General features: G+C 35.5%; 1 protein-coding gene across 4 annotated transcripts in view; it reads right to left on the bottom strand.

Moving 5' to 3' along the window:
- Window positions 1-1362: 1362 nt before the first annotated feature.
- The window catches only part of MTRR (5-methyltetrahydrofolate-homocysteine methyltransferase reductase), a 32744-nt gene continuing 21096 nt past the window's right edge, over window positions 1363-13010 (bottom strand). For all 4 annotated transcript variants that reach the window (XM_080381758.1, XM_080381760.1, XM_080381761.1 and 1 more), the window contains 7 exons: window positions 11977-12157; window positions 10153-10195; window positions 9531-9717; window positions 7111-7229; window positions 5477-5569; window positions 5207-5386; window positions 1363-4210 (listed from right to left, as the gene is read on the bottom strand). In XM_080381758.1, coding sequence (XP_080237884.1) covers window positions 4066-4210; window positions 5207-5386; window positions 5477-5569; window positions 7111-7229; window positions 9531-9717; window positions 10153-10195; window positions 11977-12157 — 948 coding nt within the window. In that variant the 3' untranslated portion in view covers window positions 1363-4065. The remainder of the gene's footprint in view (window positions 4211-5206; window positions 5387-5476; window positions 5570-7110; window positions 7230-9530; window positions 9718-10152; window positions 10196-11976; window positions 12158-13010) is intronic.

The raw sequence follows: 13010 nt of genomic DNA, 5'->3' as shown, positions 1-13010 counted from the left end.
AGCATGGCTCTTGGAGAAACAGCAGCTTGTGTCTCTGCTCATTTCCTTCTTCACTTTGGACAATTCAGTAGCCTTTCCTTGCCTGGGTTTTCTCTTGTATAAAATGAAGGCAAGTTTATCTAGGAGCAGAGCAGAGCGAGAGCTGTTAGTAACATGTACATAGCTCACAGGTGCTGAGATAGAGTAACAGAAGTACCAAAGACAGAAAGGAAGAGTTATGAGCCTGATTCCTAATTACATTACTGGTAAGACGTACTGCACTCACTTTCTCTGAAGCTAATACTCTTTTTCCCATTTCTAGTTCCAAAGTAAAATTGGAATGCAGTTAAGCCAAAAATTGTGGCCTTGGAAGTTAAGCTCCAAAGGAAACAAGCAGACGGCAATACACTACACATTCCCCAGGAACGATCGAAAATACGATAAGGCTTATGTGTGAAACAGATTTAACAAGCACAGCACACAGTTGATGTTTCCCTGTTCCTTTGAGGTAAAAGCAAAGTTAATCAGCCAAGTGCTGGGTTTTTTTTTGTGTTTTCTTTTTTCTGGTTGGTTGTTTGCTTTAAAGTCTTTTCCTGTCCTATTCAGAAAGTTGGGCAGAACAAAAGTATTTATGGAGGCAGAGTCAATATTACCAAATAAACCAGTGTCTGGAGAACCCCTCAAAATGTTTCAGCTCAGTGATCTAAGATTTCTTAGGAAAAAACCCACTTCATTTTGGGTAAAATGCCGTCAGATTCACCTCCAAATCATGGTTGCTGGTAACTTGGAATAGTGAAAGAGGGAAAAAGCTATTCCTCTACTGCCTACAAACTCTACAGTTTGCAACACAGCCCCTGCCTTATTCCAGAAGCTTCTTTTATTTTGAAATTTAATCAACTTGGACTTTTACTTCCAATACCACCACGCCCCCCCACCCCCACCCCTGTGCCATTCAACACCTAAGGTGCCATTTACTAGCTAAGTTCAGTCCTTAAATGGACACACTAGTCATGTTCTGTGATTTTGCCATTTCTCTCATCTGGTCTTGTCATTTCTCAGAAGAAACTTCTCAAGATACTCAATATCTTCAGAGGCTGCTAGAAAAGCATGTTCATCCTATTTCTGCTAATATTCTAGATTTCCTGAAAAGTTGGGAGAGAAGGGGGAAGGAAAGGGAGAAGAAATAGAGATGCAAGAAACACAGAAATACTACTTCTGCTTCCAGGTGCAGTAGAGTCAGCTTGAATTGAGAAGCAGCAAACTGAAAAAAACTGGCACGAGTTTAGTAATTCAAAAAGTAACCCCTCTTTTGAAACTCCAGATTAAAAGAAAAATTGTAACCCTATTTCACAAATTCAGTAACATTCAAAACCTGATGAGAAATCAAGCCATAATGAATGCTTTACTATTAATGCTTCTCTGGAACAAAAGCTTTAGCATAACAGCCAGTTCTTGTACCAGCACAATCACCACAGTATGCCTCTCAAATGTAAGAAACAGCACACAACTTCTTTCAAACCACAAAGGAATGCTGTAACAAAGGAATTCTGAAACTATAAGGAAAAACACATACATGGTATTTCTCTAATGAAAGAAAGCTTAAAGAAAAAAAAAATGAAAGATCCTAAAAAAATCCCTTGCTTAGCTTTAGAAGACAAAGTAAGATGCATTCCTGTATGCTTTTCCACAAGACACACTGAGAACTTATAAGCCAGCATTATCCAATTATACAAAGACACGATAGCATTGAGAAAAACGTACAAGTTCTTATTGCAAGCCTTCTCCACCTCCATGATTCCTGGATCTCAGAAGACCTTTCCTCCCTGCCTTTTCTGCTCGTTCAGTGTCACTGAATGTGAATGCAAAATTACTTCCTTCAGGTAAGACATGGTGGTTTTTGTTGGGGTTATTTTAATTTGTTTGAACTTTGGGCTCTGCACCATGCAGTTATAAATTAAAGAGTAAGCTGCAACTGTTATTTTGTTGTTCTAAGAGATCATAATAAACCTCACGCGCTTCTCTATGGATTTACCACTACATTGCTAAATAAACCAAGTGTTTTAGTTTTGTAGAGTACTGATAACAGGAGAGGGGCAATGTATGGATACCAGTTGTATACCAGGTCCTATCAAATGTAATGCACACAATCAGAAAAGGACAGAACTGTTAATACTGCGAAAGGTGTTACGCTACTGCCTGTAGTATTGCTAAAACGGTCAGCGCAACTTCTGTACTGTGATATGTAAGTAACACAACAATCGGTACCTTTAAGAGATCTGGGAACAGCTGCAACCTGCAGTCAGAAAAACATTGATTTTTCTGTAAACTCCAAGAACTTCCAAGCAGCACTGAAAATAATAAATCCTAAGACACATGATGCAATAAGTTCTATTTCCAAAAAAACTCCAGTTAACAGAAGGTAGTTAATGATTTATTTTTACTACTGCAATACTGATAGCTTTTTTCTTTTATTAATAATTCTTAAAAACATGTAAAGGTGACTGGCTGATCCAAAATGTTGATGTTTGTAACACCTTAGTAATTTCCATTAAAGTTTAAAATCTGAGTACTTTTCAAAAAAAGCATTTCTTATGTGCCAAAGATCAAAAAATGCACTGTTTACAATTACTGTAAGCCATCTCTCCCTGTGGAGCTATTTCTGTAGAGGTTACTTGACAGTGATTGATATAACCGCTCTGCTGAAGAATTTCTGCACAAGGTTTTAGTTGATCTCTTCCAAGGATATTTAAATAATCATTACAGAGGTTATATCAAAACCTTAATTCCAGTGACTTCACTAGAATGTTTCTTCTTTAAACATGATTTTATTCTAACTATATTTTTTATTCTAACTATATTCTTCCTTTTTTTTTTTTTTTAAGTTTACCTACCAATTAACTAATAATCATTAGACAACCACAAGATTTGGAATAAGTGATATGGTTCTGATTATGCATCAGGCAAAACAATAATTTTCCCCAGGAAACAATGATTTGTCTAAAATTTATTTTCTCATGCTTTGTGTTTATCTTTAAAGATCTAAGTATGACAAGGAACCAAGAAGACAACATGGATGTTTAGAAAGTAGAAAAAGCAGAGTGAAGAGGGGAGGGATCTGAAAAGAAGCATGAACGACTTATACTTTCACTCTTCCAACTATTTACACTCCAAATGGCCTTTGTTAGAAAGAAAACCAGATACTTCAACAATTTGCTTTCAACAACTTGATTTCTGCAGTGGATTGTCATATGTAGGGGCAACTGCTTTCAAAACACTGTATTTTGCTATGTCTTCAACTTAAAAAAAAAAAATTAGTTTAGTAATCTGAGAAGGAATTTACTAAGCAATATTTCTCCAGCAATCAAATTCAAGCCAACTGGTGAGTTTGCTCATAAATTAAACCACATATATTTTAGAGACAGGAATGAAAAAAAAGGTTTTAAATAACTATGCAGGAATATCTAATAAGGTTTAGTATGGAGTGTAGCAAAACTTTTGAGATATGATGTAATGACAAAGCTAACTATTTAAAGAAAACTTTATAGAGTTGAAATTATGCAGTAACCTTTCTGTGCAATATTCTGATCATTCATTCCTTTTGTCAGTAACTGTCATTGTGCAAGCTGAAAAAATATGAATAGTCTCAGGAAGTATCTAGGAAGTGTTCAAATAAATCTTGGAAAGTGAGTAACATATTTGATGACTCATTTATCAGCATCATATTTAATCTCTCTAGCTTTTTTGTGTACATTATAGGAAAAAAATCCACATGATGTAATGTAAACATACAATTATACTTCTACAAGTATGGAAGTTTTTACTTTCTACATTAAACCAATCTTAAAATGAGAGAATCAAGGCACTGAAACAGCCCATTATACAACATCATTAAAAAACCCCATACACTTCAAAAGGCAGCCTGGTTTGTTGACACGTAAAAGGTTTCATATTCCTGCTTGAAAGGTCAATAGAGAAAATTAAGATTTGGGTGACTACAGACAGCACTTTTGACGATTACTTTTAGTCAAAAGCATATGGTGAAACAAAGTCTTTTCTGTGTTTCAAGGCATAGGGAAAGCTAAGTATTTAGCTCCAAACATCCTGCAAATATCGTTTTGCTTCTCGGAGCATGACCAGGGTTTTCATTGCTTCCAATTTGTCGTTTTCCATTTCCATGCTTAAAATGTCCACTACAGCATCATTTACACCATCAGCCATGTGCTTCTTATCTCTGCGGGGGAAGAAAGAAAGAAAAAAAAAAAAAAAAAAAAAAAAAGAGGAGGAAAATGCATAATGGTATATTTTGTCTTTTATCAGTAGCTTCAGAGGCTGGATAATATTGGAAAAGAGGAATTATAAAAAAAAAAAATCCCCCCAAAAATATAGTTTTTATATTATATGAAAAGATTCTTACTGAGTATTCATGTAGCTGAGCACTGACAGTAATAAGGGTTTCTCTCAGGCATTACAGTTTTCAGTATGGTGTAATTTATAAGAAAAAACCCTTGGAACCATAGTTGAGCTGTCACAGCATAACTGTTTTCTTCTAGGGAGAACTGGACTTGCTGAATTTATTATTATATCACCATATTGTTCCAGAATTAAAAAATACCAACACCAAAACCAAACCCTCATTTATTAATAAAGCTATTATTAATAAAAATAGCTGACACTTATTCCTGCAGGGGAACATACTGAGATTTGGCTCCATATTCAAACAGTCTGTCCATTCATCAACAAACTTCCTGAAAGTCTCAAACCTCCAGGTAAGTTATCATCCACAAATAAAAAAAATCCACTTCCCACTGTAAAATACACTATTATCATTATTATTATTATTACAGAGCTCTAGCGTTCTGGCCAACCCAAGCCTGGAACACAGCAGAAGACTGCTGCTATCTCACAGCTGTGCAGTTAGTTTATCATCACATGTAGTCAAATACCTCATTTTCTCAAGAGAAATCTATTAGCCTGAAACCTCCTACAGCTTGAATACTAAAATAAAAAAATAAGTGACTAAGGCCAGTGGAACTGTGTGGTTACAAGCTATACTTTCAAGACTATATTGGAAAAAATGGAGATAGTGATGGAATTCTAGTGTTACAGGAAGGCTCTTTCAGCATCATATGTTGGTCCTTTCTTTCAGACAGCTCCAAGTCTTTCTAAAGCCTCAAAGTTCTGCTACCTCTGTTCTCTTTCTGAGACACTCCATCTCCACTCTACTCACCCACATATATAGAAGTAACCTCTCTCTTGCAGCAGGACTCTGGTAACGTCCTTAGCATAAAGCCTAATGACATCTTGCACATATTTAGGCTGGGTTACTTCTGCAGTCGAAGAGTCTCTTGAGAAACAAACCTTAAGATGAGTTAAGGTGCCATTTTCAAGAAAACATCTGAGCTCATCTCTGAATGAAAAGCAATAAAAACTGTTAGAAATGGCTCAGAGATAAGCACTCCCTCATGAATACAAAATGAATGCTAAAGAGTGAACTTGCTTGAACAAATAGTCTCGATCCTGATGCCGACAACCAAAAAACAGCCATGTCTCTCCAAATTCCCAGTCTGTATGTTCTTCTCTGAGCTTCTGCCTAAACAGAGAAAAAAAAAAAAAAAAAAAAAAGAAAATCCAATCCCGTTTTATCAAGTACAGAATATAAACCATCTATAACTAAATGCTTTAATAAACCTCTGGATTGGCAGAAATGTGAAATGCCTTAAGGTATATCACTGCCAAAGCCTCCTTATTTGACTTTCCTGGCAACTCACTTTTGGCCCAGCTCCAAATCAATCAGCTTCAAAGAGGTGTTTTTTTGCCACGGTTTCATATTGGAATAGCCAAGAGTGACACTTCCAAACATCTAACAAAACAATCCTGACTGCTGAATAAGGAGATCACTACCCTTTATCCTTCACTGGAAGCCCTATAAAGACACTTAGGAAAACTCAGCACAAAGCAGTTTCAGCATGCTTTCCATTTAGCTGTAGAATTCTGCTAGACTTCATGATTAACCATCTATTCACTACCACATTATCAGAAGACTCACTACATTTTCTTCAAATAATGCTGAAGATATTACTTTAGAGGTTTTTTTAGCTGCAACTTTCTAGTTACTGCCTGACAGAGGTTTCATTCATAACTGATCAAATGCTTATGAAATGCTATGAAATGCAAAATACTTCTGAGAGAGAAAGACAGATTTGGGAATTAAAATTAAGGAGCAAGTATTGTACATAAAGATTTGGTTAAAGCAGAAGCATGCAGTCAGAAACATCACATAAAAATTTCACTTTTCTCTCAAATAAAATCGTTTAAAAATAGCTGTTACAGGATGCAAGAAACTCCATTATTGCTGGAACTAGAGTCATGTAGGAATAGTATGTGTTGGTTACCTATAAAACTTGCAGCCATTCCCACCCATATATTCCACTCTCCCCATTCTTCATTTCCTCCAAATGTTTTTTACGTATTCTTGGTGACGTAGCGTCTGCTACTTTTCCAACAAGCATCTCTTTGCCTTGCAAAATTACATTGCTGAAGTCGGAGGGAAAAAAAAGGGATCTACCTCCCCTCAAATGCAAACCCACAAACCTAAGATTACTGCCCAGTTGAGGGTTCAGATGCCAAGCTCCTCATCTTAAAACATCAAAATGTGTAAACACATAGAAATAAGAGAATGTGGGAGAAACCTTGACAATCATCACACGAAGGCTTTTAATATAGATGCCACTTCTGAAAGAAAGGGATTTTGAATACCAAACTTAAGCCAATCGATGCTGTTTCTAAAACTACCAGCCTCTCACAGGACTTCCACTAGCAACACATAGATAAAGATTTAATTTCTTATTACTGTTTCTCCAGTTCACCCCAATTCCTCATATACCCACTGTGGATATTCAGTATAGTCAGATGAAAGCGTTAAGTTTTACTCACTTGAAAAACAAATAAATATACAAGCACTGCTTGTTTAAAATTAATAAGACTCTCTAATCAGCATACCAGTGTTACAAAAAGTAAAAAGAAGGAAAACAAACAAACAAAAAGAGATTAACTGCATTTGTACTCAAAACCTGAGGCTGCATTTTCTTGAACATAAAAGGTCTGCTTTCCAGGTAACAACTTGTTACATACCTGTGTTGTAGGAAACCAATAAATGGTGAAATTCCTGTTCCTGGACCAACCATCATGAGTGGGACAGATGGGTCTGCAGGTAAGTGGAAAGTATTGTTTGGACGAGCAAAAATAGATATCTAAAATGAAATTAGATAGGATACAGCTGAGGAATATTCTTAAGCAGTGAAAATACCATGACATTTTTAGAACCTTCAGGATATTTACATAGTGTATGTGTCCACACACCTTTCCAAATCCCAAAGTTTGGAGTTTATTTTTAATGTCACAGATATTTAGAATAAAATTTCACATGAGTTTCTGAAAAAAACCCACACCATATTTACAAATCTATTAATCTGTATGGAGGAAATCTAGGGAAAAATCACACAAACCTGAATTTCTGAATATGAAAGTTGACTGCACCATAAATTTGGCAAATACTGCTACAGAATTCATGGGAAGTTTGATGTTTGTAGTCAAAGAGAAGTAAAGCTAGTTTATTGCTATTTTAGGCAACTCAACCTTTTTTTTTTTTACATTGTAGACGTCTAAAAATATTCCAGTGGAGATAAAGATTTGTTTATAGCAAACTGAAGCCTAGGGATACTGAGATTGCCTTCTTAATTTTCATAACAGTTTTACATGATCTCCAAAAATGCATATGGGTGAGGGCAGGCAGACAACTGCTCAAAGATCTTTGAAAATGGTTTATATCATTCTACCAATAAACTCTAATTCTGACCTTCAGACCTGTGTTTGAAAGGAAGTCTAAATATAATTTTCATAGCAGCTCCACAACTATTCTCTGAGGCACGGCTAACAACATATAGAAAACAAGAGATGACAATTTTTAATTCTTTAATATATTAGTCAAAACTCAGCAGCAGCCATAGTAGAGTTTTATCCATTCAAGTCATAAGCAAATACCTAATTTATTTTGCATGTTAGTAATGAATGGATTTTAATTTACTTTCAAGTTTAAGGAAGGAATAAGGTACTGGACCAAATTTTTTAAACTTTGTTCTGTCAAACTCAGTGGTTTAGCACTTCTCAATTCTTATCATTTAAATCACTACAGATAGTACAGTGTTAAATAGGATTATTTCTCTGGTTTCATGATGATAAAAAAAATAATGTAATTCCTTCTGTTGGGTGGCAATACTTGTATTTCTGTAATACTTACTACTTCAAAACACATTTGAGTCAGGAAGCCATTTTCTCTGTTAATGATTCCAAATTGGTGATTCCTTAAAAAAACACTGCATATGGTGAACACATTTATATTGTAAAGTGTCTGCAATTAATCTAAGGTATTTTTGCATAAGATCACACTCATCTATTTTGTATTGGTATTCCCTCTATTTCTGCAATCTGCATGTATTGCTGCACATTTATCTATGCTGAATTCTAGCTTGCACAGCAGATGTAAATAGTTCTGAACTTTATTCAGACTCATTTTGCAATAATCGTTCTTTTTCAACTCCATTTATTTTTCATGTTTGATCTTTAATATATTGCAAATCAATTAGTTTTTAAATAAAGAGCAGATGTGAGTACTGGAATAAGATATATGATGCACATATTAATCAGTTTGTCTTTTGAGTTAGTTTTAAAAAATGAGAATAACTTGTATGGGTTTTCTTTCCACTTTGAAGAATCAACACCTTGAATTATTGGCAGTTTTCTTGTAACCAAAATCTGTGCTTGCTTCCTTTTTTCTTAATCAAATATAGATTACACTGGCAAAAGTTCTTTTGTCAAATTAATTATATATAGTGGAATTCCAAATTTTTTATAATTATCTTCCACCTATTAACTTTGAAACTGATTAAGTTACATAGATTCTCCACCACAAAATGAAGAGAGGCAAAAAATCCCAGAAAGTAGCTTCTCTTAATAATACTCACTATGCCAAACCATCTTTGATGCCCATCAGAATTACCACAGACAACTGTCCCCTATGTCGTATTCAATAATTTGGCCTTTGCAAACTGTGTGAGACCTGACAAGAAGTGAGTTTTATGATTTTTCCCATACTATTTGCCACCCTTTCCTGGAAGTGACCAAGTCCCTCTCTCCTACAACACTAACAGTCATAACCATTTAATTGCACAGTGGTAGTTTAGTCTACAAAAACATCATCCAAGACTCACTTAGGACTACAGTGTGGTGGAAAACAACTCTGGCCTTTCAGCAATGTAAAGTTTCACAACTCAGGTATCTGTCGATAAAGTAAAATCTAAATCTAATAATTGAGCATTGAAGTTCTAGATATGCCTACAGAGGGAAGGGTAAACTTAAAAGTAGGGTAGAACTGCAAAATGAAGGTGTACACTGCCAAAAACCTGCATTACATCACAGCAGTGAACAAAGAAACTGCAGTTGTTTCAAACTTGCACAAATTTAACAGTTAAGAAGTTTAGATCTAATATTCATACCTTCTCAGTTGAAGAGCTTCCTCCCTTTGTATCCAGAGTATTTTTATTGCAGTGCAGTAGAGGTGCAACTAACTCAGCAAGCCACCCTGTACATACTCCTTTCCGTGAGACTGGTCTAGCAGGACAGGCAGGGAACTCCACAACATTAAATAGAAACCACAGTTTTCCTGGCTGATATAAGTTTGAACTGCAAAGACAAAAGTATATAAAAAAACCAACCAAAACCTGAGAAATAGCTGTACAGTCCACCTGCAGCCCAAACCATCTCAACTGAACCAACATACTCAGTGTTCAGCTAACTGTGAAATATTTATATATAGTTAGAAGATATCTTAAGGCTGGACTCAGAGGCCACTGCCTGCAAAAGGGAATCCAAATTTCTACCAGATTCATACATGTGAGCTTGTTCTTGAGAACTCTATCAAAGTCTTGCCTGACACTTAAAACAATGTTTGAAATACTCAAACCCTGGTTTTTTTGCAACAGGGACAAAATCGCTTTTTCCTCCGGTTTTATCCCTCATTCCTCTCTTTCTTCTTTAGATTATAACATACACACACACATATTTAGGAAAAAAGCATTCCTAAATTACCAAGGAGATATAATTTGAATATTTCATTACCTTGACGCAGAATAGGATCTGGCTTGTAATTTAGGAAGATGTTCTGAGAAAATAATTAAAAAAAAAAAGCATCCCTTAATATTTGATTCACTCCAATGAAAATATCATACAATGAGTACTTACACTACAACAGATTACAGCATATTATAATTTAACTGTAATTTTACTCCACTAACATTCAGTGTTGGTGGTCCAACAATAAGCTATTAAGACTCACACCCTATTTTGAATGGTTGTTAAGACTTCATGGAACATCTGTTAGCGATTCTACAAGACGAAGCCACAAGAGTTAATTTACGGGGTTCTTTGTAAGTTAAAAACAACAGTAAGGTGCCAGAAGAGATGCCAGTAGCTAGTGGACAAGGTGAAGCTGAAATTTAGTTTTCCCCACTTTTCATCTAAGAGCTCAAAAGCTCTCAGAATAGGAATTGCTTGACTGAATCTGTATACAATGTCCTAGAAGCAGATGTGCCAGTTCAATTTCAAACCACTATAAGTACCTATGCAAATTTTTGAAATCACAGCTAAAAAAAACAACAGACACAGGAGTTTACTGGGTATTTTTTTCTATGAGAAACCCACTATATATATCGCACACATTAATATCTACATATGTATGTATGTATACAGAAAAGGTCAAATTCACTGGTGCTTTCAAAGGCATGACCTTCATGCAGACTGTACATTTTGGCTGAGGAGAAGGGCATATTAAAAGGAGAGACATATTGCTAAGTGAACAATATGGTGGGGAATAGTGACAATACGCAATCAATACCAGAAAAATCGGGCATAACAAATGCCAGAAAACATACAGTGGAGTGGAGTAACAGGGTAACGTACAATTTAACTGCTTTTTCCACATGTATCATGCTTTTGTAGTTGTTCCAACCAGTACCTGGACACCCTGACAAATTTTAAAGATGCTTTGCTACAAAAGATAGTTGCAAGTCAGTTAAGAAAAGCTAGTTCAGTGAAATCACTTAATGAAGACACTAAGCCCACTCAGCACATTACTTCCCTAGGGGAACACTTTGCAAAAACTTTCAAATTTTCTTTTATTCAGTTCAGTTGCTAAAGCACATTTCATACCACCTTTGAAAAGCTAAGCGTATTTGCTTTCACTGTGAAAATTCATGTATTTGTATGAAGTGAAGCAGAGCTTGTATTTATTTTTTTAAGATTCCTGACAGTATACTAAGGAAGGAAAGATATAAGGTAGGCATGGAGAGGACCAACTGCAAGAACATAAAATGCAATTTTTTTGTTTCATATAAATAAGCATATTAAGAAAATCTGCTTTTTAATCTGGAAAATAACTGCCAGTATTTTCAGATATATTTGAGGTGGTTACAGCTGGGATCTCAGTCCTTCAGTGTTCTATACAAGGAACCCAGTGAGTGTGTTGGACATAAATACAAATATACTGAGAAAAGCTTTCTGTTATAACAGGTAAAAGTGCAAGAAAAGAACATGTAGGCAGGGAAATCAGGAGTTGTAAAAACATGCCTTTAATTGTAAGCAGCTGATTAACTGTTTCTTAAAGATCCTAATCCTGCAAACACTTTATGCTTATTTTTTATGTACAGGAGCAATCTGGAGTCAGTTGAAGCACAGATATGCACCTAAGTGTTTGCAGAATGAGGGTCAAAGACTACAAACAGGAGAAAAGAGCTTTATTCCCCAATTTTAGTTTGATCACTATGGATGCCATAATATTTCTAAAGAAGTTAACCGAGCAGTTATTACCCTTTCTTGGAAAACTGAACATTTAGTATGATGCATTTTCAGAAACCAGATCTAATTTAATACAAATCAGTCGCTTACCGATTAACAGGTTAATTGAAGGCTTGCAGCTTGGAAAAGCATGAAGTAAATCCAGCAAGCAAACATTAGAATCTCTAATAAAGCGTGTGTAATCAGAGGCTCCTTGTCTACTGCAAAGCTCTTGTAGCCTCCGTTTTTCTCCTGCATCACTGGTATACTCTACAAGAGCTCGCAAAAATGCCTGCAGGGGAAACAATAAGAGTGAAGGGTAACAAAACTTGTCCATTTGGGAAAATGGTCACAAAATTGGGAAAAATTTGAGTTGCCTGGGGACAGGAAGCAGTCACTTCACAGGTTAATGGATAATACAATTTATTTCCCAATGCACACTTTCACCTACTATGATTTTTTTTTTTACCTTTTTGTTGTTGTTGTTTTGTTCCTGACTGTTACCCTAATGCCTGGGACAAGCTAGCAAGTCAGAAAATCCTACTTAGCCTGAGCGGGGGAGAAACAAATAAACAGGTACAACCCATTCCCTGAAAAATCCCAGATTTATGAGAGGCTTTCTTATTTAGTATTTGCACTTTAGTTAAGTAAACATCTACATAACACAAATTAATTCAAGACAAACCACCATTTGCTAAGTTACAGAAGCAATGAAAGGAATAATAAAAAGTCTTAGAGGAGGTATTACTGTAAATAAAGTATGGTATTTAATAAGTCATGTAAATGCTGCTGTGGTTTTTTATTCCATACTTTATGCCTACATAATGGAACTGCAAGCTTTTCTTAAGGGAAAATTAAATTGAGCACTGAAAGATACAGTAAAAATTAGATGCAATTAGTTACAATTTCTTTTTCAAAAGCAAGGTGGAAATAGACACAGTGCATAAAGGAAAAGTGATCCAAAACACCAAGTGCAATCAGACAGCACAGTCTACACAAAAGAATACTCAGAAAGTAATCTGAGTGCACCCAAACACTGTGCTTCCAGACAATACTTTTGAGTATGGAGTTACATAAAGCACGTTCTACACTGAACAGGTAATAAAGCAGATAGGTTATAAAAACTGGCCTGGGTGATATTCCCC

Source organism: Falco punctatus (assembly GCF_963210335.1).
Source record: "Falco punctatus genome assembly, chromosome: 3".
Classification (NCBI taxonomy): Eukaryota; Metazoa; Chordata; class Aves; order Falconiformes; family Falconidae; genus Falco; species Falco punctatus.
This window is presented reverse-complemented; position numbering and strand designations above follow the sequence as displayed.